The sequence below is a fragment of the Tursiops truncatus genome, chromosome 11, assembly GCF_011762595.2.
Source record: "Tursiops truncatus isolate mTurTru1 chromosome 11, mTurTru1.mat.Y, whole genome shotgun sequence".
NCBI classification, from domain to species: Eukaryota; Metazoa; Chordata; class Mammalia; order Artiodactyla; family Delphinidae; genus Tursiops; species Tursiops truncatus.
In genome coordinates, this window is record NC_047044.1 from 60,320,545 (window position 1) to 60,346,938 (window position 26,394).

The 26,394-nt window shown below is 54.9% G+C and overlaps 2 protein-coding genes and 2 long non-coding RNA genes across 4 annotated transcripts; 2 read left to right on the top strand and 2 right to left on the bottom strand.

The window, feature by feature from the left end:
* Positions 1–47: 47 nt before the first annotated feature.
* IGFBP6 (insulin like growth factor binding protein 6) lies at positions 48–3,886 on the bottom strand. The gene is made up of 4 exons (XM_033866632.2): positions 3,469–3,886; positions 1,224–1,363; positions 948–1,067; positions 48–361 (listed from the first exon to the last, which is right to left on the bottom strand). The coding sequence occupies exons 1-4, from the start codon at positions 3,794–3,796 to the stop codon at positions 239–241; spliced, it is 711 nt and encodes a 236-aa protein (XP_033722523.1). The 5' UTR covers positions 3,797–3,886; the 3' UTR covers positions 48–238.
* A 150-nt stretch (positions 3,887–4,036) lies between these two features.
* On the top strand, positions 4,037–8,802 carry LOC141275873 (uncharacterized). The gene is made up of 2 exons (XR_012324390.1): positions 4,037–4,485; positions 6,253–8,802. It is a non-coding gene; the product is annotated as an uncharacterized lncRNA (long non-coding RNA).
* Positions 8,803–10,596: 1,794 nt separating this feature from the next.
* LOC141275875 (uncharacterized) lies at positions 10,597–11,405 on the bottom strand. Its single transcript, XR_012324392.1, has 2 exons — positions 11,273–11,405; positions 10,597–10,898 (listed from the first exon to the last, which is right to left on the bottom strand). It is a non-coding gene; the product is annotated as an uncharacterized lncRNA (long non-coding RNA).
* On the top strand, positions 11,382–26,319 carry SPRYD3 (SPRY domain containing 3). Its single transcript, XM_033866642.2, has 11 exons — positions 11,382–11,507; positions 12,997–13,143; positions 14,153–14,228; positions 14,690–14,814; positions 15,118–15,253; positions 16,145–16,330; positions 23,014–23,163; positions 23,594–23,651; positions 24,267–24,386; positions 24,472–24,644; positions 24,968–26,319. The coding sequence occupies exons 1-11, from the start codon at positions 11,485–11,487 to the stop codon at positions 25,100–25,102; spliced, it is 1,329 nt and encodes a 442-aa protein (XP_033722533.1). The 5' UTR covers positions 11,382–11,484; the 3' UTR covers positions 25,103–26,319.
* The last annotated feature ends 75 nt before the right edge of the window (positions 26,320–26,394 follow it).

Below are 26,394 nucleotides of genomic sequence, written 5' to 3' on the forward strand. Positions count from 1 at the left end.
CCAGGGACTCCACAATGTGAGAGGTGAACACAGAGACGTAGGCCAGAGACCCCCAACACAGCTTTATTAACACCCCCAGCCAACACCAACAATCTTTCCATGTGTGAGGTTGACAATGGGGCAGGGCCTGCAGGTGGAGTGTGGGGCTCTGGGCCCCTGAGTTACTCAGCACTCAACAAATAACCCAAGATGATAGCCCCACGCTCCTGCCAGTGGCCATGCAGCCTCCCACCCAGCCTTAGCCACTGCTCCCGGTGGGGCATGGGGAGCTTCCATCGCCGTCTGGGGACCCGGGCAGGGGCTGGCCCATGCGATCCACACACCAGCAGGGACCTCGGCGCTGCCCCTGGGAGGAGCGGCACTGGGGAGAGAGGCACAAGAATCAGAGGTGTGGCCCAGGAGAGATGGGAGGGGCCCCGTGGGTTGGGGGACAGGCTGTCAACTCCTGAGTCTGAGTCTGTGGAAACATCTGAGTGTTCTCGGGACAGCGAAGCCCGCTGGGTTCCCTTGCATGGCTTCTCTTCTCCACCCACCAAACTGTGCCTGTTCTTCTAGGCCAGAACAGTGGTTCTCAAAGTGTGGTTTCCAAACCAACAGCATCAGCATCACTAGAGGCCGCATTGGAAATGCAAATTTTCAGGCTCTGTGGGCGGGGCTCAGCCACCTGTGTTCACACCTGGGTGATTCTGATTGCTCCTCACGCTTGTGAACCTCTGAGTTAGGCATTGCTTAGATAGTCTAACCTCTGAGTTAGGCATTGTTTAGATAGTCTAACTCCTCTCCCATAGCTGTGGTTGGTTATTCTCTATGTTTGTGTGGGCCCTAAAGTTGGGAGAGCCCTAAGGGCAGGGCAAGTGTCTTATTTATGCAACTGTGTAAGCCCCCCTACCCAATTGCTAGTAGGACCCTTGTACTGATAGACCAAGGGAGGAGAGGAATGGCCTCACCTGCCGCTTCCGGTAGAAGCCCCGATGGTCACAATTAGGCACGTAGAGGGTGTGAGCCCCGCGGTAGATCTCGGTCTGGAGTTGCTGCAGCACTGAGTCCAGATGTCTGCGGCAGGGGCCCTGGAGGAAGGGATAGCTCTGCTGCAGAGCCTGCTGGCCCCACCAGCCAGGCTCCCAGGATTGGGATGGAAGACTCGGCCAAGCCCAAGGGAGCAGTCTCAGATGGGAATCTCCAGGACTCTCCACCCCTCCCGTTCCCTGCAGCCCCAAACGCACCATCTCAGTGTCTTGGACGCCCCCAGGATTGGGCCGGGCGGGAGTGGTAGAGGTCCCCGCATTCCTCTGTTGGTCTCTGCGGTTCATGTCCTGCTGGCGAGTTGTCCCTCCTTGGGGCTTACTCTCCTTAGGATTCTCCCCTACAGCCACAATGGGGAATGGGGAAGAAGAGGCTGGAAATCAACCAGATGTCAAAGGCCAGAGCCGAGCGTAAACGAGCGGGGCTTTCAGAGTAGTGAGGGGGTTTACAGTTTTTGGCTCCACTGTTACCTTCTCCTGGCCTCAGTTTCTTTCTCTGACAGATGGTAATATTACCTTTCATGATAATATCCCCAGACTAGTATTTTTTTAAATTATTTATTTATTTATTTTGGCTGCACCAGGTCTTAGTTTCTTCATGCGGGATCTTTAGTTGCATCATGTGGGCTTCTTAGTTGTGGCATGTGGACTCTCAGTTGTGGCATGAATGCGGGATCTAGTTCCCAGACCAGGGATCGAAGCCAGGCCCCCCGCGTTGGGAGCATGGAGTCTTGCCCACTGGACCACCAGGGAAGTCCCCTGCAGACTAAGGCTTTAAGGCTTATAAAGGAGAAGCACTTTGGAAAGCAAAAATCAATACGTTCATTGATCGAGGAGCCTGGGGCTTTGGGTGAAAAGACCGGGCTGTTCCACCAGAGGCCAGCAGGGGGTGCACCAAGCCAGGGAGATGGGGCAGAAGAGCAATGGCGGTGAGAGGGGGTCAGCAGGGACCCAAGTGGAATGTGTGTCCCCGCTGTGACCCTGCTGTGACTCAGCCCACCCCTCCCAGGGCTGAGACATGGTTACTTTGGGGGCACTGCAGTGGGGGCCTCTCCCTTCTGGTCCCCTGAGACTCAGCCCAGCTCAACCCCAGTGGTCCCAGGAGCATGTGTGATTCAGCCCTTAACCAGGAGGTAGAAGGCGGGCAGGCTGCAAAGGTGCAGGAATGAGCGGCTTCCAACCTGCAGGCAGCTCCTGGCTCTGGAGAAAGTTTCACACGTTGTACTGGGGGGTTTGGGGAAGGCTCAGGATGGGAAGGGAAAGTCAGGGTGTCAGGGCAAAGAAAAGACAGGGAGGGGAGCGGGCACTGTTTGGAATTTGCCCCAGCTGTAAAATGAGATATGATGAGCCCTGAAGTTGCTCCCATCTGCCTGCTACTCAAAAGCCAAGAACCATTTCCTCTGCAATCCTGAGTCCGATCCCTCTTCCTCCACACTCCTCAGACCTTGCCCCTCATTCCCCCTACTCAGCATCCTACCGCGACCATGCTGCCAGCTGCCTCCTCTGACCCAATCAGACCACCTCTTTCCAGGAAGACCCCTAGCAGCCTGGACTCAGGCATTTAGGACTGAAAGAAACTCCAAGTTGATTTCCCATCCTTCCCTGTGGAAAAAACTGGGAGCTCAGATGCCCCTGGGGTGGGGGCCGTTTGTATTTCCTCCTCTTCCCATCTCCCTGCTGCCCCCCATCTTTCAGGTTCTGACTCACTTCTGTCCCACCCACCCAATGACTCAGCCTTCTATTCTCCTCTCTGGATTAGGGTGGGGTGGGGTGGGGTGGCTGGAGGGTTCTGAGAAGCTTTAAATCATAACCCTGATTTGGCAGACTCCTTCTTTTCCCACCTCTATCCCCCCCCCCCCCGCTCCGGGTGGGGCGTGGGGAGGGCCAGCGCCAACCATCGGACCCTAGTCTAGTGTGAAACTGCTCTGGATCTGAGCCATCTTCTATTCTCCACCCCATGTTCGGGTGCTTTGGACACCCTGATATTAAGAGGAGATATTTCTCAGTGTGTGTAGGATTTGGGAGTCTGGAGTTCTCTTCCCTCTTTCTCCAAGTGGAAGCTGGTAACAATGCCTGGGTCCTTTCTCCAGCTTGGGGGTCTAGAGCTGAAGGAGCTGGGCCTCTGTGGCATACAGCACGTCCCTAAACCCTTCCATTCCTCCCTTTCCCCTCAAGGGAAACCCCTTTTTGACGGGGCTAAAAAGGGTTGCGGGCTCAGACATCTCCCTGCTTCATCCCTAGGGCCCCCAGCCGTACCCCAGACTCCTAGAAGCTCCCCGCACTGGCCCCTTCAGCCCCTAAAATGTACCTCCCACCAGGGTTGGGGAGGAGGAAGCGTCAATCTCAGGACCCTCATAGCAGGGCTGCCCGTGCGCATCCCTCCCGGACCCTGCCGGCAGAGTTGCGGGCCTCACGTGGGCGGGGCAGGGGCGGGGCGCGGACTCACCCGAGGGCGCGCGCGCCCGGCCGCAGCGGCCCCGGCCCAGCAGCAGCGCCCGCAAAGGCGCCTCGTCTTTCTCCGGCGGCTGGCACTGCAGTCCTGGGGCGCAGTTTGGAGTGTAGACCCCACACTGCTGCCCCTCCCTCCTGAGACAGCCCCCAGCTTCCGCACAGCCCTCCGCCGGCGGCCCCCCATCCTCCTCCTCCACGCAGCCCCCTGGACAACCCGCCTGCACCCCCTGCCCGCAGCCTGGGCACCTTGCCAAGGCGCCTCCTGGGCGGGCAGCGAGCAGCAGAGTTAGCAGCAGTGGCGGCAACAGCCTGTGGGGGGTCATGGTCAAGATTTTTGCCCCGTCCACTCCTCCCAGAGCAGTCGTAGCGCAGCTGCTGCCCGTCGCCGCCCCTCTGCCTTAAGTAGCCGCCGGCAGGGGCCGGGCCCTTTAAGAGCCAGGTGAAGGGGGGGTGCGGTGGAGAAGGCAGGGGCATTCCCTAAACTGGGTGGGACTGGAGAGGCCCCCCCCCCCTCCACCTGGGTCCTCCCCACTCTTCTCTACCTCCTCCCTTCCCGGTTTCTGTTTACTTCCCAAATTACTCTGATTTTTCTTGCTTTGTTCCCGGGAATCTCGCCCGGATTTTGGGAGCTGGACAGCTGGCTGGAGGCCCTGGAGGGTGGGAAGGGGTGGAAGCAGGAGGGGTAGAAGCGGCAGTAGGGGTGAAGGGGAAACCTGAAATCCAGTTCGGGTACATGTGTGGCGGATGAAGGAGACGGAGGGACTCCGATGGGGAGTGAGAAGATGGCGGACTTAAGTGGACGCAGAAGGGATGGTGTGGGGGTCATGAGAGGAATGCGGGCGAAAAGAGAGAAAAGGCGGAGACGACGGAGAGTGGGGTCTTGGGAGAACTGACCGCTGATGGAAGAGAGTAAACCAGGGGCGAGGAGAGGAAGAGCAAAGCTGAGGCAGGAGCAAGAGAAGGTCTCCCTGAGATATGACAGGGGAAGGCGGGTACTGGGGGCCAGACTTGGGTAAGATAATAGAAGGGGTTGGGGGAAGCAAGGGGTGAGGTGGGGGGAGGCGGAAGCACACCTTGAATGAACTGTCAGAAATCCTAGCATTGTGTTGGGGCCATGGGAGTCTGGAGGGATTGCAGGGGGCGGAGCGTGCCCGCAGAACTAGCTGAACACCTGGGAGGTAGGGACGGGGGACTGGCCAGCTGAAATTATAGTGGCGGGGCGGGGGGGGGGGGGAGAGAGGCGGGGGGGAGAGGCGGGGGGGGAGGATTAGAGGAACCCATACTCTGGGTGCTCTTAGGGACAGTGGCCAGAGAGCAGATCCCCAACCCACGCTGTCCTTCATCCAGGTCAGCCCACCCCTCCATTCCTCTCCTTTCCCAGAATCTGTCCTCCACTCCACACCCACCCAGTACCACCCTTTGGGTTTTCTGGATTATTCAGGCTGTGCTCTACCCAGGGGGATTGAATGGTGACTGGTCTGAGTGTTTCAGTCTGCCTGCTCCCCGAGCTTTCACACGCTGGTCTGTCTACCCCACCTCCCCACCCCTGGCCGCCCTTCTCCAGGCAGTGCCCCGCCCATCTGAGACTCCTAGCTGAGCCTTCCTTCCTAGAGGGAGGAAGAAGGACCGTTTCCTTCTGCAACCCACACCCACCCAGCTCTGGGTTACGCAACACCGGCCATCTCATTCTTTCCTAAAACAACGGCTCTGGGCAGTGACTAAGTTTAAATTCTGGTCCTCCAAGCAAGAATGTAAGCAAGGCCTTCCTGAACTTTTAGGTAAATACAAAATAAAAAGAACTTTACTCCCAGCCCGCCCCCTAGGGCTACCCTGGGACCCTAGAACCAGCATTTGGGGAGCAGCGTCTTCCAGTAGCCCTGAGACTGTGACGCAGATTGGGCAGGCGGGGGTGGGGGGGTGGGGGGGTGGCTGCTGGGGCAGTGGGAGGAGCAGCTCTCCTCTCTCTGGAGGCTCTGGGACCTCCTCCTCCAAGCTCTGACCCCAGGGTAGCGAGCTCCATCCTGTCCCTCCGTCCTTATCACGATTTATTTTGCCCTGCACATGGTTCTAGCTAGGGCTTTTCTCCTCAGCTCCATCTTGCTGCTTCTGAATAAGATGGAAAGGTCTGTGGAAAGTTGAGATGGGGAAGAGTTGGCCATACTCCCTGCAGGATCCCAGTGTGGCTTTTTAAAGAAGTTTGTATTCTTTGGTAGGTTATATTGCAGAGAAGCCCAATACTCTGCTAGCCTCTCACATCTACCGCTGCCTTCCCGAATTCCCCCTTCCCCCTCCCACATCACCACCGCCACCCTTACAGATTTCCCCTGTTTACTGCTACCCCCTGCCCAGCTTGGTCCCTCCACGCAGTCTAAGTACAGCCACGGCACAGCCCAGTCCCACCCGCCACCCCAGCACTGCTCTTGCCTCGACCCCACGCCTCCAGTATGGATGTCCAGAGCGGCGAGCTGTGCTGTCAGTGCTGGGGTCTAACCAGGCTCTTTCTCGCAGACTGAGACTCTTGAACTCTGCTTTCCCTCCCTTTGGGATGCCCTTCACCTCAGCACCCAGAGCAGAGGTAGGAAGCGCATGGTGCGTGCTCAGGATGGAGTGTGGGCCAAGGTGCACACACTCTGGGACTCTGTCTGGCCTCTGTGGAGAGAAGAGTTTGAGGAAAGCTTCTGTCAGGGCTGTGAAAAGGCTAAACAGCTGGGGCTGTTACTTAGGCTTTTTATTTTTATTTATTTTTTATTTATTTATTTTTGTTGTTGTTGTTTTGCAGTACGCGGGCCTCTCACTGCTGTGGCCTCTCCTGTTGCGGAGCACAGGCTCCGGACGTGCAGGCTCAGCGGCCATGGCTCACGGGCCCAGCCGCTCCGCGGCATGTGGGATCTCCCCGGTTCGGATCTTCACGAACCCGCGTCCCCTGCATCAGCAGACGGACTCTCAACCACTGCGCCACCAGGGAAGCCCTTTAGGCTTTTTATAAATAAACTTTGACAGGACTTCCTTCTCCTCTTGCAGGTTACACTCTGTCGTGCTGCTCCCTTATGCTCGGCATCTCTCACACCCAGCCCATCCCTCCAAATCCACAGCACCCCCAGGTGCTGACTTCCTTTTGACAACCAGGGGTAAAGGAGGGGGCCTGCCTGGATCCTTTTGAGCTTTGAGTCTGAGGAAAGACAAGTAGTGGCACAGTCCAAGACAGAAAGCACCAGAGAGGAGGCTTAATGACCACATCATGACATGGCCTAAGTCTGGTGTGGGTCTCATGGGAACTGTTGCGATAACCTCCGCTGGTCTCCAGCCTCTGGTTTCTGCCATCTGTCCCACACACAGCCTCCCAGTTGGTCTTGTTCCTGTGACTCTCTCCTCCTCAAAGACCTTTGGCGGTACTCCATGCCCCCCTCCCCGCAAGGACCCATGCTCTCATATGCCAATCATGACCCTGTGGACGGTTGGCCCGGGAAGCACACCGTGGTTCAGCCATCTGGTGGGATCACCTTCTCCGAAACCTCCTGGCAGTTTCTCATCTCTGAGTCTGAACTGAGATTAGGGGAAGGGAAGGTGTGGTGCCCAGAGGTAATTTCTTCCCCTGAACTCCAAATTTTTAGCTCATAAGGATGAAATTCTCCCCACCATTCCTCTCACCACAAACAAATTCTCCCACCTCATCCCCACCTGCTCAGCCAGCTGTCTGCCTTTCTTTTAATTCATCCACATTGTTGTGTTGCTATCTTAAATTTTTGCTTATCTTTTCTTGTGTCTTATTTTTCCAGTTAGCTTATGAGTGTTGGGGTTTTTTTAATTAATTAATTAATTAATTTATGGCTGCGTTGGGTCTTCGTTGCTGTGCACGGGCTTTCTCTCTAGTTGCGGCGAGCGGGGGCTACTCTTTGTTGCGATGTAAGGGCTTCTCATTGTGGTGGCTTCTCTTGTTGCAGAGCACCGGCCCTAGGCGCATGGGCTCTAGAGCTCAGGCTCAGTAGTTGTGGCGCACGGGCTTAGCTGTTCCACGGCATGTGGAATCTTCCCGGACCAGGGATCGAACCCATGTCCCTTGCACTGGCAGGCGGATTCTTAACCACTGCGCCACCAGGGAAGTCTCAGATTCTGAGTGTTTTGAGAACAGGAGCCCCACATCTTCTTCACCTCTGGACACCCCAGCTCTCAGTTCATATAAGGAGTTCGGAATTGATACAGGTAAAAGTTGTTGTTTTGGGTGGGAGCAAAGGCAGTCCTGGGGGAGGGCCTTGAGAGGTGAAGCGGGCGCACTGTAACTCTTCTGGAGGCTCCTCTACTTCTGAGCTAGCCCAGGCCACCCACCCCAGGGGGTCTTGTGGCTCTCCAACTCCTTTAACCCCTCCTCTCTCTTTTCCTATTTCTCCCCCTTGTTCTCCAAGTAAAGGCCAAAGAGACTGAGAGGCCGGAGTGTGGTCAGAGTTCAATAAGAAAGGGAAACCTGGCCCCAGGATAAACCAAAGAGGGTTTCCCGGAGAATAGGGCTTTATTTTTTTTAATTTTTATTTATTTATTTATTTATTTATTTATTTATTTATTTATATTTTTGGCTGCGTTGGGTCTTTGTTGCTTAGTGCGGGCTTTCTCTAGTTGCGGCGCGCGGGGGCTACTCTTCGTTGTGGTGCAAGGGCTTCTCACTGCGGTGGCTTCTCTTGTTGCGGAGCATGGGCTCTAGGCATGCGGGCTTCACTAGTTGTGGCGCATGGGCTCAGTAGTTGTGGCACACGGGCTTAGTTGCTCTGCAGCATGTGGGACCTTCCAGGACCAGGGCACGTGGGATCTTCCCAGACCAGGGATGGAACCCGTGTCCCCGCATTGACAGGTAGATTCTTAACCACTGGGCCACCAGAGAAGTCCTGAGAATAGGGCTTTAAAGTAGAGTTTAGGGGACTTCCCTGGCAGTCCTGTGGTTAGGACCTGGTGCTATCGTCGCTGAGGGCCCCGGGTTCAATCCCTGGTCGGGGAACTAGGATCCCACATGCCTCATGGCAAGGCCAAAAAAAAAAAAAAGAGTTTAGGAGAAGAGGGAGGAGGGCATCTCAGATAGGAAAGCACCTCTTTGTGTAACAGAGATGAGGGGAAAGAGGCATGCGTGTGAATGTGTGTGCATGATTTGTTCTGTCTAGATTCCCAGTGTCCCAATGATATCAGAGAAAGGAGAACTGGGAAGGGAGCAGAGCAGTTTTCTAGACTGGGCTGGAGTCAGCCAGATGGTTGGGAGTTGGGAATCATTAGTGGAGAAGAAATAATAACTGGGAGTCTGAGTTTTGCTTTTTTTGGTAATTACATGAATAAAAATATATTCAGTAGATTGATAGAGCATTTATTTATGTGGATGTAACTACATTATATGGACATAAATAGGGAGGAATTGTGCTCCCAAGGAGCTTAGAATTAATATCTGTCCATCCAACACACACTTAATAAACACCTAAAAAACCAATCGGGATGGGAGAGTATTCCAGGATAGAATGCAGACTGTAACAGGTGAATCTAAATGTATTATATATGTATGACAAAAACACACTGAGGGGATGAGAAAAAAAAAACGTGCTGACTTAAGTAATTTGGAAAACAGTGTTATGACTGGAAACTGTAAGGCTAAAGATAAATGTAATGGCATACTCTACACTCTACATAAACACTGTACTCTAGTTGATAAATTTGTTTCTCATGGGTTAAAATTTTTGCAACTGCTTAATATGTACTGGGGTTGAGCAAATAAGTAATGGATATTGGGTTTCTCACTGTCAGAGAGAAGTAGGGAGGAAGGCTAGAATGAACCCTGTGGTACTGGATTAGAGTAAGAGACTTCAGTGCAATCCTCATGGATTGGAAGACTCCATATTGTTAAAACATCAGTTCTCCCAAAATTGATCAACAGATTCAACGTAATCCCAATTAAAATCCCAGAAGCCTTTTTTGTAGAAATTGGCAAGCTGATTGTCTCATATAGAAAAGCAAAGGATCTGGAATAACTCAAACCAACTTTTAAAAAGTACAAAATTGAAGGACTTATACTACCTGATTTCAAGGCTCATTATAAAGGTATAGTAATCAAAACATAAAGATAGAAAAACGGATCAGTGGAACAGAGTAGAGAGCCTAGAAATAGACCCACAAAAATACAGTAAATTAATTTTTTTCCTTTTCTTTAAACACTTTTTTTTTTCGTTTTTACTTGTTCAATAGATGTTTGACAAAGGTGCAAAGGAATTCAGTAGAGAAAGGATATTCTTTTTAACAAATGCTGCTGGAGAAACTGGACGTCCATATGCAAAAAAAAAAGAAAAAAATTAACTCAAAATTAACCACAGATCTGGATAAAGCTGGTAATGCATAACCTCAATCTAATAATGAGTAAATATCAGCTAAAATGAAACTGAGGGATATTAAACAAGATAATTGGCATCTACTCTTCAGGAAAGACTGAATAACTGTCCCAGATTAAGGAGCCTAAGGAAACATGACAAGTAAATGTCAGTCACAGATCTGGGGTTCTAATCCAGATTTCCTAATGTCTGGTCTACACCTATTTCTGACACCTTATCTCCATTATGTCAAGTGGCCACTGTTTATAGTATGGGAGAGGATGGCTTCCATTTCATTCAACATTTGTACAGCACCTATTTATGATAAGAATAGGATAGCTCTCAGGGGTCTGAAGGAGCTCACAGTCCAGCAGAGACAGATCTACAAACAGAAGTTACTTTAATAATAAAAGTAAGACTGTAATAAGTGCTACAAATGAGGTGCAAACGACATGGTATAAGAATACAGAGGAGGACTTCCCTGGTGGCGCAGTGGTTAAGAATCTGCCTGTCAATGCTAGGGGACACGGGTTCGAGCCCTGGTCCAGGAAGATCCCACGTGCCGCGGAGCAACTAAGCCCGTGAGCCACAACTACTGAGCCTGCGCTCTAGAGCCTGCAAGCCACAACTACTGAGCCCACGTGCCACAACTACCGAAGCCTGCATGCCTAGAGCCCGTGCTCCGCAACAAAGAAAAGCCACCGCAGTGAGAAGCCAGCGCACCGCAACAAAAGAGTAGCCCCCGCTCGCCACAACTAGAGAAAGCCCACGCACAGCAACAAAGACCCAATGCGGCCAAAACTAAATAAATAAATTTATTAAAAAAAAAAAAAAAGAATACAGAGGAGGGAAAACCTTCCTATCTGGAATAGAGAAATTCGGTGATGGGAGGAACCGGGGAAGTCCTCCCCAGAACGGCAATAATCACCCTTTAGTAGGTGCTCAATAAATGTCAGTATCTTTCTTCCCTTCACATTATGGCCCCAGCCTAACTTTCCTTAAGTTACACCAACCCCTCTGTTCCTGAACAGCGTGCCGTTTCATGCCACTGCTTTTTGCATCCGAAGTTCTCTCCTCCAGGAAGGGAATGCCCTGCCTAGAATGAAGGAAAGGTAACATGAAATGGAGCTCGGGAGAATACAAAGTATATGTTAACAGGCGCACGAACTGTGGAGGCCAGCCTCAGGCTCTGCATCTACAAAAAGGATTTAATAAGACTCATTTCATAAGGTTGTTGAACGGATTAAAAGGACATTCCTTCAAAGCTCTTAGCCTCACGACTAACACTGAGCGAGCGCTGAGGCAACAGTCGCAGTATTTGTGGGTGCGCAGCGACCTTCCCCGCCCACCCCGCCCGGAGGGAGCCGCCCCTTGACCGGCCAGTCAGCGCCCAGGGCGCCCAGTGTGGCGTCCACGCTGCCACGTCGCCGCCTCCCACCCTCTCCACACCCGTATTTAGTAGCCCCTTACCCGGCACTAGGTACCGGGTTCACCGGGCCGCGCCCGACCCGGCCTGCGTCCTTCGATTGGCTTCTGCAGGTGCCTGTTGTCCTCAGCCGCTGCAGATTGGCCGGGGTGGGTGGAAAGGGGCGGGTCTCGGGGGACCGTTGGAAGGGCGGGGACCCGGATGTGTGTGGTGGCGGCGGCCGAAGAGCTAGTGAGCGGAGCTCAGAGGCCTATGGATGAGGAGGACGCGGCGGCCCCGGTAGGCGGGGATCGGGGGCGGGGTCCCCGAGGCCTCGGGTCGGTCTCCACGGAGCCTGAGGCGGGAGGCTGGGGTCCTGGGAGGAGGCTTCGGAGTCAGGGGCGGGGTCTTGCGCTCTGGTCACTGGTCTTCCTCCCTGGAGACCCTCCTTGGCCCAGTGCAGGGCCTGGGGAGGCTGGGCGTAGTCACACTGACGGGCTAGGGCCCCTTTCCCCCGGGTCTCGTCTGAGTGATCGGGCTGTGCCCGGGGTGGAGGCGGGGCCCGGTGCGGCCGCGTATCGGCGGCGCCAAGGCTGTGGGGTTCTAGGCAAGCAGATGCCCCTAGGTTGGGCGCCAACATCGACCTGGGGTCGAGCCCCCTGGCCGAGTGCCAAGGAGGCCAATTCTAGGGCTGCCCCACAGCTGCCTACCCTTTTGGTCACGCGGTGGCTTGTCGCTACTGCAGGAGCGTGTAATATGCGCATTGGGATTGAATTCAGCCTAGCCGAGGCTTCCTAAGCCCCTGCTGTGTGCAAGGCACAGTCAGGCCTGGATGGAACCCTTGTCCAAGGGTTTGGGGGATGGGAAGAGAAAGTACCTCCCCTTTTTGTCGCTTTGGGAAAAACTCGTCCATTCATTCATTCATTCATTCATTCATATGTTAGCACTGTTAGTGGTTTAAATACCTGGGTCATCCTACTCCACTCCATCTTCACTGCTACCATCTTTGGGGATGCCATCTCTCATTGGAACAGCTGCAGCAGCCTCCTAATTAATTGTTTGCCACTTCTGTTCTTGCCTCTTATGGGATCAGTTTAGTCTCCAACCAACCGCCTGAATGAGCTTTACGATCTGATAAACCTTAAAATCATATAATTTTCTTGCATAAAACCCTCCAGAGCTTTCCCATCACACTTGAAATAAAATTCACACTCCTTAACATGGTCTGTAGGGCGTTGATCTGGCCCCTACCTTCCTTCCAGCCTCTTCTGGTACATTCTCCCTCCCTCCCATTCCCTACACACTAGCCACCTGGCCTTTCTATTTTCCTACCATGCCAACTGCCTTGCCCCTCGGGACCTGTGTCCTGGCTGTCCCTTCTGCCTGGGATGCTCTTTCTTGGGCTTGTTACGTGCCTGTCACCTTTTCATCTCATAGAGTTCACCCCATTATTCTTTATCAGAGCACTCTGCTTTTTCCTCCACTGTCTAACGTTGTCGTGTCTGTTTATTGCTGTCATGCCTCCCCCAATAGAATGGAAGTGCTATGAGAACAGACATCCCATCCATCTTGTTCACAGCTGTATCCCTAGCACCTAGGACAGTAGGAGCACATAGTGGGAGCTCAGTAAATGTTTGCTGAATGAAAGGATGAGGGTGGGGACTGTTGAGGTCAATCTGAGCAACTGGCTTCAAGTCCAGTGTCCTCTCCGCATTCTGGGTGGAACAGGCTGAGGTACTTTGCTCAGCGCCTTGCTTCTTCCTCCTCAATCTCCTTTTCCCCCTGGCAGGTTTGTTCTCATGAACAAGATGGATGACCTCAACCTGCACTACCGGTTTCTGAATTGGCGCCGGCGGATCCGGGAGATTCGAGAGGTCCGGGCTTTCCGATATCAGGAGAGATTTAAGCACATTCTTGTAGATGGAGACACTCTGAGGTGAGTTTCGGGGAGTGCTTCCACATTTTCCTTTCTGTGCCAGATCTTAGAGACGAAAAGGGGCTTTTGCAAAGGCAGAGGACTGTCTGCATTGCACAGCGAGGGGTATGCTGGAAACCCTGGAGGCCTTTCCGAATGGAGTAGTATATGCTTCTTCACCCCGCACCCCCCTCTGCCTGTGTCTGTGGGTACCTCTGTCCTGGTCTGCATTGGAAGCAGTCATGTCAGAGATGGAGGCTGCTGGGGTCTCCGGAATTGCCCAGCTGCCTTGTTGAAAGGACTCCAGTGAGTCGGTGCGATGCCGGGCTCTCCTGCCTGCATCTCTGTAGTTGGGATCGGTGAAGAATGGCCATTTCAAAGGCAGTGGATTTCCTGTTTTGTGAAGGACAGTCCTGTAGTGCATCCTGCTTACTGCCTTCCAACCCTTTGGTTTGTGTGTTTGTGTTTGTTTTCGCTCTATTTTCTGCCTTGAACCCTTCCCTTGACTCCATCCGAGTCTAATTCTCTCACAAAGTTGTCACTGGAAGCGGGGGAGGAAGTAGTGCTATCTAGCCTGGAGACAAGAAAGCTGAGGAGTGGGGACTGAGTAACTGTCTTCCAATCTGCAAAGGGCTTTGGTCCCGAGGATAGAGACCAGCCGTTCTCCAGCTCCACCGAGGACAGAGCCAGAGGAAAAGGGCCGAAGCTGCAGCATGAGGGACTGAGGTTAGACAGGGTTGTGAGACCCCTAATAGGCAACTGAGGGAGGCTCCGCCTTCTCTTCCCCACCGGCAGTGAAGAAGCCAGGCTTGCATTGGTCTGGTGTGGGCTGGGCCCTGGCTGGAGGTGGCGGGTGGGGTGGGTGACCTCAAGTATCTTGTTATGGTGTTTGTGCAGATGTCCTGAAGTATGGCCTGATGGATTCTCTTCTGTGCTGGCCCTCACAGGGTGGGGGTTGGGGATGCTGAGGCCCTCCCCCCAACCCCTGGACTAGGCTGCTAATGGAACTTCCCCTTCATTCCTCCTTCAGTTACCATGGAAACTCTGGTGAAGTTGGCTGCTACGTGGCTTCTCGACCCCTGACAAAGGACAGCAATTATTTTGAGGTGATCAAGGCAGGGGGTGGGCAGAGCAGGGGGTGAGATGTTTAAGCTCCAAGGCGCTCTTTTACTGGGTTCTTGACTGGTCCTTTACATTTTCCATCAGGATTATCCTGTTGGCTGGGAAAAGGGCCCAGGATAGCATGGTGCCTAATCTGAGAGACACCCTAAAGTCCTTTCACCCTGTCCCTTCTGCTCTCCTGCGCTTCACCTAGGTAGACTTTGACCCATGTCCTTTCCCACCCTCTAACCCAGGCCCAGCATCTACTCCATCTCCCATCTTTTTCCATAGCTTGGAAATTGTTTTCTAAGTAATTGTGGTAACGTGGGCCCCCACTTTCCCCAGTTCTCCCTCTGAGTGCCCTGACTTTTTCTCTGATTCCCCTGTCTTTTGCTCTTTGAGCCTCAGCCCCCTTTGATGTCTAACTCCCCTCCTTGCTAACTGTGCCCTGCTCTCCTCCCTCCAGGTGTCTATTGTGGACAGCGGGGTCCGGGGTACCATTGCTGTGGGACTGGTCCCTCAGTACTACAGCTTGGATCACCAGCCTGGCTGGTTGCCTGACTCTGTAGCCTACCATGCTGATGATGGCAAGTGAGTTGCCTTTTGTGGAACCCGACCCCTTTCCTACGGATTTGGGAATCTTGGATATAATGGACTACCTCAGGGTGGCTTTGGCTATTCCTTCACTGGTCTTGGGGTATTTTCATAGACCTTTCTGATAGGGACAGGAAGGTGGCCTGTTGGCTACCCTTGGAGGTTTGCAGACTTAAAGGGGAGGGTGGAGCTCCCCCGAGAACATAGGTCGATGCCGTTGCGGAGTGATGGAAGCAGGAGCACTGGGGAGAGGTTGGGAAGCCGGGTTCGGGTCCTGTGTCTGTGCTGCTCTGTCCACAGGCTGTACAATGGCCGGGCCAAGGGCCGCCAGTTTGGGTCAAAGTGCAACTCCGGGGACCGGATTGGCTGTGGCATTGAGCCAGTGTCCTTTGATGTGCAGACTGCCCAGATCTTCTTCACCAAAAATGGGAAGCGGGTAAGTGGGACATCCTGAGTGGGATTTAAACGGCTTGAAGCTGTCCAGGGATTTGTGTGAGTAGTAAGAAAGAGTCTGCTAGTTGGGGCTTGCTCAGGGCCCCACGGGCTTTTTTCCCATCTTCTTCAGTTCAGCCTCAGATTCTCCTGGGGTCTCCTGCATGTAGGAGAAGATGCTCCCCACACCCAGGGGAAGCTGGGACATTCCCCAGGTGATGGACGCAGAGGGGCAGGTTTGTGCAGCGGAGGAGGGGCAGAAACTGTGGGGGACAGAACTGGTGATATGGGGGAAGGTTTTGAGCAGAAAAAAAGATGGGGAGGTTATGACCTGGCTGCATAAGCTGGAGGTCCTCTTGGGATTTTTGACTTGAATGCTTTTGGGGATATGTCCTTTCTGTGTTTCGTGTTCCTTATTTCACTTCTCCTTTCCTTCCCTCTTCAGAGAGAGACTAGTGATGGTGAAGGGATGGGATAAGAGCAAATAGGAGAGACCCCAGCTCTCTTTCTTCTTCTCCCCAGCCCCGTCTCCCACCTTGAGAAATTGCCTTCTCAGGCCTCCGCCGGCCAGCCTAGTGGTCTTCCTTCCTTAAGCACCTATGCTCAGCACTTTCCTGCTCCAGTCCACACTCACGCGTACCTAAAGTGTTTGCAGGGGGCGGGGGGGGGGTGACAAGAGACTTGTGTTTGCCTTTTAGCTCCGTGGGTACCTTGCTCAGCTAGGAGTACTCAGCAGCTTTTTATGCTTCTCTGTACCTCTGTTTTGCTACCTGTCAGCGTGTGTGATGATGACTGGTTGCATCATCTCAGAAGTCCCCTTGTGAGAATTAGATGAGCTGTGGAAAGGTGAGCCAGGCGGCAGCTCCCTCCCTTCCTTCCCCTCCCTCCGCTGCAGGTGGGCTCCACCATCATGCCCATGTCCCCCGATGGGCTGTTCCCAGCAGTGGGCATGCACTCCCTGGGTGAGGAGGTGCGGTTGCACCTGAACGCTGAGCTGGGCCGCGAGGACGACAGTGTCATGATGGTGGACAGTTACGAGGACGAGTGGGGCCGGCTGCACGACGTCAGAGTCTGCGGAACTGTAAGTAAGGGGAAGGGTAGGGCTGGGCAGAATCCCGGGGTCCACAGAAGCATGTCAGGATTGCTTAGAATAGGGAGTGAAGACATGGTCTTTTTAAAAATTACTTTATTTATTTATTTATTTTTGCCTGTATTGGGTCTTCGTTGTGGCGTGCGGGCTTTCTCTAGTTGCGGCGAGCGGGGGCTACTCTTCATTGCGGTGCACAGGCTTCTTATTGCGGTGGCCTCTCTTGTTGCGGAGCACGGGCTCTAGGTGCGAGGGCTTCAGTAGTTGCGGCACACGGGCTCAGTAGTTGTGGCTCGTGAGCTCTAGAGTGTAGGCTCAGTAGTTGCAGCGCACGGGCTTAGTTGCTCCGTGGCATGTGGTATCTTCCCGGGCCAGGGCTCGAACCCATGTCCCCTGCATTGGCAGGCGGATTCTCAACCACTGCGCCACCAGGGAAGTCCCAAGACAGGGTCTTTTGTAGCGTTTTGGAAAGTGGGAATTTTGTCAGGAGAGCCTGGCGTCCTGACATGATTCTTGAGTCCAGATCTGTGTTCTCCTTAGCGGTGGTCCTCTTTCCTGCCTTCCCTTTGTTTGAGAGCTCAGCCTAGTTGCTTAACCCTAGGAACGAGCAGTAGCCAGTAGCTCTCCTTTGCCTTCTTTGGTTCCTTCAGGCCCCCCACCCCCCACCCCATGCACGCTGCTGCCCTGCATGCCTGCCTTTGAGAGGCTGGGCTGACTTGGAGGCCGGATGCCTGGAACACCCTTTTGGCTTGATCCCAGCCCAGCTAGCACAGTTTTCCATTCTCTGCATTGTGGAGCAGGTGTGGTCACAAATCCCACTCATGCTGGGGAAGGTTCTTTGAGTTCTTTTTCGAGTAAGCATCAATGACAGTCTCTTCTGCCTTCCTACATTTTATAGAGGATGAGAAGAGAGGCAGATAATGATTCAGTGAGAGTCCTTGATCCTCCAAAGCTGGCCTTTTTATACACCTCACCATACCTGCTTTAGTCCCCTGCCTAGATTTTAAACTTTCTTGGGAAGTGTATGGACCTTGAGAGAGGGAAATTCTTCATATCTACCCTCTGTGCCTCTTGCTGGTTTGGGAGTGAATGGATGCTGACTTAGGGGTCTGGCCCTGACCTCTAGTGGGCTGCTCGGGCCTTCCACTTCGAATTGTCCCTCTGCGGCCCTCTCGCTCCTTCCCTCCTTCCCCGCTCAACCTTTTCCTCCACCCTCTGGCATTCTCACCCCAACCCAGGCTGTTTTCAACTCAGCCTTTGATAGCAAAACAGAAGCGGCGGGGTGGGGGGGGCGGGGAGTGGGTGGATTATGAGTAAGGCTCTCCACTCTGGAGTTCAAGGTGAGTCAAACACAAGGAAAATGGCAGAAAGTGTGGCCTCCTGCAGCTTCGGGCACTCTGCACCCCCTTCTGGCACTAGGGTCCAGGGGGCCTCAGATGCCCACTCCCTGACCTTCATGCCTCCTTTCCTTTCCCCTTCCACCATCATTTTGGCATCTGCAGAGTTGAGCTTGGGGCTGAGCCAGGGCGAGGCTCCAGCTCTCATCCTTGACCTCTCCTCAAGAGTTGTTTCCTGGCACCCTTTCCCTGCCTGGACTTGTCCCCACTCTGCTCCCTGCTCCTCCCAGGCAGTCTTTTCTAACTGATGCGGAATCCTGTAGACATTTATAAATAGCCTTCCTTCCTCCCTGCCCTTCCCCCAGTGCCCTCAGGCCACACATTTAAGGATTTTTTTCTTTCTTGACTTAAGCTGTTCAGTGTAGCTCTTCTGTCAAACCCGCACCCCAGCTGGGGACAGCTGCCAGGGTAGGCACACTGCTCCCTGCGCACTTGCTTCTCTGGGCCAGCCGTGGGCATGAGCCTCCTGAGGGACGCAGGCTTCTCTTCTAGTCTTGCCAACTACCTCATCTTTCAAATGAGGGTGACTTACCCAGTTTCTGCCAGCCCCTCGGCCCCCCATCCACTCTTGCCTCCTGACCTTCTTGCCTCATCCTTTTTGTCCCTCTGACCATCCACTGTATTTCCGATCCAGCAGTCAGAGTGGTGTCAGCCTGGAGGAGCCTGGGAGAGGTCATTAGGCTGTGCCTGTGCCTCCTATTTCTAAAGATGTCCAGCACAGCTGCTTCTCCTCTCTGCCCTTCCTGTTTTTACGTCCCCCTCTGTGGGGAGCCCTTCCCTGAGACCTCAGACCTCTGCTGTTGTTGCAGCCTGTCTCCTGCCCCAGGTGATGTTCCCAGGAGGACACCCCATAGAACCATAAAGGTCTGGAGGAGGCTTTGATGCCATCCTGGCCAGGTTTCTCAGTGCAGAGACTGTGGGCATCTGAGGTGAGACAGTTCCTTGATGTGCAAGCCATTTAGCATCCCTGGTTCCCAGACCCAGGATGCTGGTAGCTCCGACCCCACCCCCACCCCCTGCACCCCAGTTGTCGTGACTGCCCGACATTCCCATATATCCTCTTGTACTGCTGAGAAAGCAGTCCCAGAGAAAAGTGAAGAGACTTGATCAAATGTCAAACAGCGAATTAGCAGCAGAACTAAGCCCAGATATTCATTCCTTGACCCCTACCCCAGCTTCTTCCACTGTCTGATATATGCTGCTGCCTTCTGCCCGGGCCCACTCTTCTGTAGCCAATCTCTCCTACTCGCTTCTCATAAGGTGAATCCAGAGTTCCTGGGCTTAAACTCCCATGTCCCTGGGGATTTCTCCCATCTAGTGGCTTAGCCAGGGGCCTCCCAGGTGAGTTTACTTGGCTAGCTTGGAATTCTTTTACTCCTATAGCCCTTTCTCCCAGTTTTGTAGTCTCAATTATCCTCTTTTCTCCCTTCTCACTGGTTCTTCCCATACAGAAGAGTGAATTCAACTCCTGACCCTTTTTTTTCCTCCAGCAATTCATTATGAAAAGTTTCAAACATACAGGAAAGTTGAAAAAATAGCACAGTGAACACCCACTGTATCCCCACTATCTAGATTCGAGAGTTGTTAATATTTAGTTGTGTTTGTTTGATCTGAGGATCTGTATATAGACAGACCGGCTCTTTCCAGAGGGAAGTCGTTCCCTGCTTCCTGTGGCCTCACTTTCCCCTCCTAAAGAGCGCCCCCTTCCCTGAGCTCCGGGATGCTGAAGAATTGCTGTTGCATTTGCTCAGGCATGGGGTGCTACCCCTCATTCCTGTCCCCAGGCCTTGCACAGTGAGGTAATGTGTCAAGGGGGGGGCAGTAGGTAGGGCTGGGGGATTAGACTCGTTCTGTCTTTGTTTCTCATTTCTGTTCATAGCTCCTCTAACAACTCCTTAGTGACGGGGCAACAGCCTTGGTACACAAAGTGGGGTGAATGAGGCCCCACCCTCTCAGGGGTCCTCCCCGGGCCCAACCCAGGAGGAGACCGTGTTGGGGCCTGAGCTGGCCGGTGGGGAGCATGTTCTTGGTTCGTGTTTCAGTTGCTTCTAGGCCCTCCGGGCACTGAGTCCTCCCTTGCTGCTGTCAAGAGGGATTAGGGTCTCTGCTAGCAAGAGGAGGAGGGCGGGTCGCAGCAGGAGAGGAGGCTGAGAAGGGCTACTGGTATGAGGGAGGGGGCGGGGTGCAGGAGGCTCTCTGCACTCTGGTCTGCAGCTCCGCTCTGTGGAGTTGACCTGTTTGGCCTCTCAAGGCTTCCGTTGTGTGTGGAGGGAGGTGGGGTGGGGAGGGGGTCTTGGGAGCCTTAAGGAAAGAGTTCCCCACCCCCACCAAAGATGTAAAGGAGCATGCCTGTTGATTGGGGGTATTGTTTGAGGAGAAATACTGGGAGGAAGACAGTTGGCCCCTTGGGATGGAGTCATCTGAGGAGTGTCCTGGGAGCCCAAGGGAGCATTCTAGTTGGGGGTAAGGGCTGAGGTGAGAGAACCTTTCCTTCTCTGTGACTGGCAGTTCCAGTCTGTTGTAGACTGTTAATGTTTATGGGAACTTTGGGATATTCCAGTATCACTCCCGTTTCCTGAGTCAGGGAGAGGCTGACGTGTGCATTTATCACCTACCGGGGGCCAGGCTCCAGGCTAAGCCCTTGACACTCACTTCACTTCATCGTACCCATATTTGGAGATGCGGGTAGTGGTACCCCTATTTTACTGATGAAGTATCTGAGGCTTAAAGAAGTGAGAGTCACTTGCTTGAGTTTAGTGACTAGTAGGTAATAGGAGCTAGGATTTGAACCCAGGTCTGTTTGATTCTCTTTCAAACTAAGAAGTATCTTGGGAATTTCCTGGTGGTCCAGTGGTTAGATCTCCATGCTTCCACTGCAGGGGGCACGGGTTCGATCCCCAGTCGGGAACTCAGATCCCGCAAGCCCTGTGGCATGGCCAAAAAAATGTAGAAACTAAGAGGCACCTGAGGCACAGATTGAGGGACCAGCATCAAGATTCTAGCAACTCAGACTCTAGGTGCTAAACCTCTCATCTTCTCTAGGTTTCTACCAGCCCTAGTCTAAGGAGGGGAGGAGTGCACTCAAGCAAGGATCTATCAGGGAGGCCAGACTCTCCCCTACCTGCTCCTCTGAGTGCTCTGAGAAGGCTCCCAGGGCTTGGGAGGACTTTGCCCAGGGGCAGGAGAGTGGATGCAGAGGAACAGATGAATCCAGGGGCTTACACCCTAAGGGGTGGGTGGTTCCTCTCTTGAAGAGGTGGCTTGTGCATGGCCCTAGTCTTCCAGGCATTCAGCAGCCTGTCTGAGCTGCTCTGCGGGCTGGGGAGTGGGCTTTAGAGTCCCACGTTAGTGTGTTTCATCCTCCTGGCCTTTTAGCTTAAGGAACCATCCCCACCCTATCCACAGACAAACCGGCAGCCTGCCCTCCTCTGGGCTGAGGCAGAGGGAATGGTTGGGCGGGTTTTTCCCAAGGATCAGGATCTGGGTCTGCTGTCTCTTGGCTCTGGAAGTGGAGAACACTGTGTTTCCTATGCAGAGGCCAGTTGGATGGAGTGGGTCAAGGGCAGCTGTGGGATCCCCCACCCAGTTCTGCAATGCAGGGTGGAGAGGTTGGGCTGGGGGCTGCTCGGATTGGGTGGAGTCTATGTTAGTTAATGTGCATCATACCACATCCCTCCGGGCCCTGTGGGGAGAGATGCAGAGGAGGAACCCAGGCCACGCCGAGAACATACAGAGGACCAGAAATAGAATGTAAACAGTGTGGGCCTTCATAATACCCAGTAAATCAGAAGACCACCTGCAGGGGACCCCTTTCTGATGGAAGAAAGCAGTGTGAGACAATGGAGACTTGGGCTAGGAGAATGAATATCACAGAGCCAGTGTAGCCCGAAACATGTATGGTCCTGGCTGCAGGAAGGAGAGAAGAAAGTTTAGGTGGCCTCCTGTACACCTCTGGCCTTTCTCCTGGTGCCCCCTGTCCCCCGCCTCCAGTTCTCTGGGGAGGAGGGGAGAATGGGCTTGAGGTGACAGGGCTTCGGGGATCCAGGGCTGAGAAGGGGGCCGAGTCCCTCTCTTGCCTCCCTGAAGGGGTTGCTGAGGATGCAGCGCCTGCCTCTGCTGAAGACACATGGAGGCTTCGGCACTGGTGCAGGCGAGTGTGATGCCTTTCCTGTTCAGGCAGGAGTTCTTTGTGGGGTGAGAGGCCAGTGTCCCGAGGCTTGCCAGGGATAAGTGGAGGAGATCCTCAGGGAGTGAATTTTCTTCAGGGCCGGAGGGGTGGGAGGGTAGAAGAAAGTCTTGAGGGGCAGTTTGGTTAATTAAAAAGGGATTAAGGAATCCCAGGTGATGCTGAGGGTGGGGGAAAGAGGGGATGGGGTTGAGTCACAGCCCTACTATCACCATGACAACTGATAAATAAATCCTCCCAGATCGGGGGTTGCCGCCCCATCATGCCCAGGCAGGATCACTGTGGGGCCGAAGAGCCCCAAGAGCCCATCAGTCAACTCCCCTCCACACCCCTGCTCCAGCTTGAAAGAGCCGTGAGGGGCTGGGGGCAGGAACGCCTGCCTTTCTAGCTTCTCTCTGCCTGCTCCCCTCCCTCGCATTAAATGAAGGAGAAGAGCTGGTTGTCCTCGGTTCCCTGGCTCCCCTCGACCCCGCTACAAACAGCTCTGTTCAAAGCCAAGTAAAACAAAGACCTTGAGAAATTATATCAGTCCCATCCCAGGCAGAACTGGCTTCTGGGCTCGTCTCCCCTCCCCCAGACGTCTGGAGTTGGCCCCTAACCTCTGCATCCTCCCTATCCGCCCGAGGCACCCTGAGAAAGCCATCAGGCTTCCTCTCAGCCTAGCCTTTGCTTCTCCTCTTCTCTGTGTTCAGAGCCCCCGGGTGGCCCTTTCCTGGAAGGGTGATTGAGGGAAGTGATGGCAGAGTGTACAGACCCCTGTGTGGTCCTGGCACTCGGCCATCTGGATCGCTGTGCTGCTCTCGCCGGGTCCCCACAGCAAGGAGAGGGTTTCTGGCTCGGTAGGCAGGTGGGCGCAGCCTTTAGCAGGGGCTCAGCCCTCTTGCTTGTGCTGCCACCTCCACGCCCCTGCCCCCATCCCTGTTCTCCCATGCCTGCCTGGAACCCTGAGGCCCACTTTGTGCCTCCAGGATCCCTTCCCTTTCGGCCAGGGCTTTCTGTGAGACCCAGGAAAACTGGTCCCCAGATGGCCCTGGAACCAGGTTTCCAGGGGTGGGGTGCTAGCCTGCCCCCCACCCCTGGTTCTTCCCCCATAGCTACTGGAGTACCTGGGCAAGGGCAAGAGCATCGTGGACGTGGGGCTGGCCCAGGCCCGGCACCCGCTGAGCACCCGTAGCCACTACTTCGAAGTGGAGATCGTGGACCCTGGAGAGAAATGCTACATCGCCTTGGGGCTGGCCCGGAAGGTGGGCGCCAGTGCTGGCTTTTGGCCTGTGGAGCTGCTCAGCTCTGGGGCTGTTGGGCCGGGGCCCGGAGCTCTTGGGGAGATCAAGGGGCTGGGCTGCAGAGGGAGGTCTAACCCGAGACAGAACAGGCCGTATGTGCCTGCTGTGTGAGGGCACAGACCCCAAGTCACCTCGGAGCTGAGAGAGGGTCGTGAGCGCACCACACGCACCAAGGCCTGGATGTGGGGTGGGGGGCAGCCTGCAGCCCTGGCTGGGAAAGCCAAGCACCTTCGCACCTTCCCCTGCGACCTCCAGTGCCTGAAGGGGTGAGGTTGCCGGGGTGGGAGCAGCCATCTGGGTCGTAGCTTGTTTCAGAAGTGGTTCGTAAGCCACTCTCGCATCCTCTTTCCTGTGCGAGGTACCACAGCTTTCTTTTCTTGTCTTGGTGTAGGATTATCCCAAGAACAGGCACCCTGGCTGGAGCAGAGGGTCTGTGGCTTACCATGCAGGTGCGTGAGGGGCTGCCCTGGGGAAGCTGGGGGTGGGGTGGGGTATAGGGGCACAGGGACATCCATTTCCCTGACCCCACACTAGGGGCCTCGCCTTCAGCATCTGGCCCGAGAGACTTTCCCCTGCCGCTCTCTGCTCTTCCCCTCCCAAGCTGCTAGCGCTTTGTCTTCATCTGTGTTTTTCCTCCCAGCCCAAAAAGCCAGGGGAGCAGAACAGGGGTGGGGGATCTGGGCCCAAACTGGACATTCCAGGCCTCTGAGTTGGCTCCCTCTGCACCCTTCCTGCAGATTCTGCATTTTCTTTTTTTTTTGATCGGCTTGATTTCCTTTAGGGCTTCCTTTAGAAAGGAGGGGCTGTGAGTTCCTGGTCCCGCCTCTCCCTCCCCTCCCGAGGGCCCCCGCTCTCTGACCAGCTCCCAACGGAGTTTCTCCCTTAGCCCCTTGAGGGGACAGATGTGTGTCTCTCTTTAATCTGGTGCCCTCATTCTCTCTCCTCCCTTCCTCAGGGCCAGCGAGGGAGGGAGGGACACTTCAGCTTTAAGCAGGGGCCGCTCTAGGGGCTGTAGGGTGTCGGCCCCTCCCTCAGGTGTGTGTCCTCTCCCCTCCCTCCGACAGATGACGGGAAGATCTTCCATGGCAGTGGTGTGGGGGACCCCTTTGGGCCACGCTGTTACAAAGGGGACATCATGGGCTGTGGAATCATGTTCCCCCGGGACTACATCTTGGACAGTGAGGGTGAGTGGGGTGACCATGGCCAACCAGGCTGGTCGGGCAGAAGGTGGGGGCAGTACCACAGGAGCTCAGGTTTCCTGGCCCCCAGGTGACAGTGATGACAGCTGTGACACAGTGATCCTGTCCCCGACCGCCCGAGCTGTCCGGAATGTCCGGAACGTCATGTACCTGCACCAGGAAGGGGAAGAAGAAGAGGAGGAAGAGGAAGAGGAAGATGATGGGGAAGAGATAGAACAGGAGCACGAGGGCAAGAAGGTGGTGGTGAGTGGGGTGTGTCTGGGGTTGGACTAGGGGTCTTGGGCCTCCGTGAGGTCTGGTGTTAGTTGAGCCCAGGGAGGGGAGCCCAGGGAGGGGAGAGGGGAAGCCCTGGCTGCTGTGGGCGTGGGGCTGCTGAGTGCGGAGACTGGCTGGGAGGCCGGTTTCCGGCCTCGGGACGCCCTCTCGTGGTCACCTCCTGCATCGTCCTCTGTCTCTCGCCAACGCTGGTGCGAGCTGGGAGTGACGCGGCTCAGGCCTGCGTAGCTCCAGCATCCTCAGAGGAGAGGCTAGAGCCTGCCTATCCCACTTTTCTCTTCCACCCCCAGGTTTTCTTCACTCGGAATGGCAAGATCATTGGGAAGAAGGATGCTGTCGTACCTTCTGGGGGCTTCTTCCCCACAATTGGGATGCTGAGCTGTGGGGAGAAAGTCAAAGTGGATCTGCACCCCTTGAGTGGCTAGGCCTTCTCCCCTGGACCTGCCCCTTCTCCCTCTCCTCGCCCTTTGCAGAGCCAGGTACCCCGTTCCTGACGCCCCGAGGATTTGCTTACCCAGCAGGCCCCAGGGGGTGTGTTGTCCCTCTGCCCTACCGGATCAGGCCCCTGCCAGGCTCCTCTGTGCCCATGTTTCTGACCTGGTGCTGCCCCTGTTGTTAGTCCCTGGGCGAGAGTTCCTGGCTGGACAGGAACCAGCCCAAAGGATGGTGTTGCTTCATGGGTGGGGCCCACTGGCTTTGGCCGTGGGCTCCCGCGTGCCCCTCCCACCCTGGCCCGTGTGAGGGGAGAGGAGTGAGCGCCCGTCTCAGCTGCTGTTGGGCGTGAGGCTTGGCAAGGGTGGAGCAGGACACCCCGTCCTCTGTTTACCGCAGGGCTCCTCTTCTCATCCTCTTTCCTGTTTCCTGTCCTCGTCGTGTGAAGCACTTGCCGCTGTCATCCCCCCGGGCTGGGCTGGGGGGGCGCTCTCTTGGGCCCTCTGTCTCCTTCCACTGACTGGTGTCCCGAGAAGACTACTCGAGGGTCTCCGTTCTTTCCCCTGCGAGCCAGCTTCCTCCCTCACTGCCTGCTCAGGCACCACAGTCCCCCCGAGAATGCGAGTCTCTGGCTTCCCCCAGCTGTACACACATAGATGGTGTCCATGACGTGTTTGATGGGGTGAGAGAGGGGCTATCAAATCGGGGGACTGGGGCCTTTGCTCCTGTCTCCCCCTTGCCCTCCTTGGCTCACCTCTGGCACCCGTCTCTCGTTCCTGGGGAGGCAGGCGGAGACTCCAGAGCCTGTCTCTCCCACGTGGTGGGGGCGGGACCCCAGAGCCCTAGCGAGAGCCCGAGGGCACGGGGCCCACGCTCCCCTGCCCTGCCTTGCCCCCGCCCCTGCTTGCTGCCTGTGCCAGTTGCCTGTTTCGCTTCAGTGTTTGATTCTAGCGCTTAACGTGTCCTCCGCACCAAGCCCTCCGGTCTCCTAGCTGCTTGACCCCTGTCCCCTCCTCAGTGACTTCTGGGAGGGAGAGGCCTTGGTTTGGGCAGAGTGGGCAGGGCTTGGAGAAAAGGGGTGAGGTGTTGTGCTGCTGGGGCCTCCCCTTCGGCCCTCCCTTCAGGCCCTGCACTATGATGTATGAAATGTATGTACAGACCAGAGATGTTTATACAGCCAATAAAGATGGAGTTTCCATATTTATCAGTACGGCCGGGACAGGGGAATCCTTTCCAGTACAGGGGACCAGGGACAGGGCTGGAGGAGGGGGCGGCCCAGGGCACT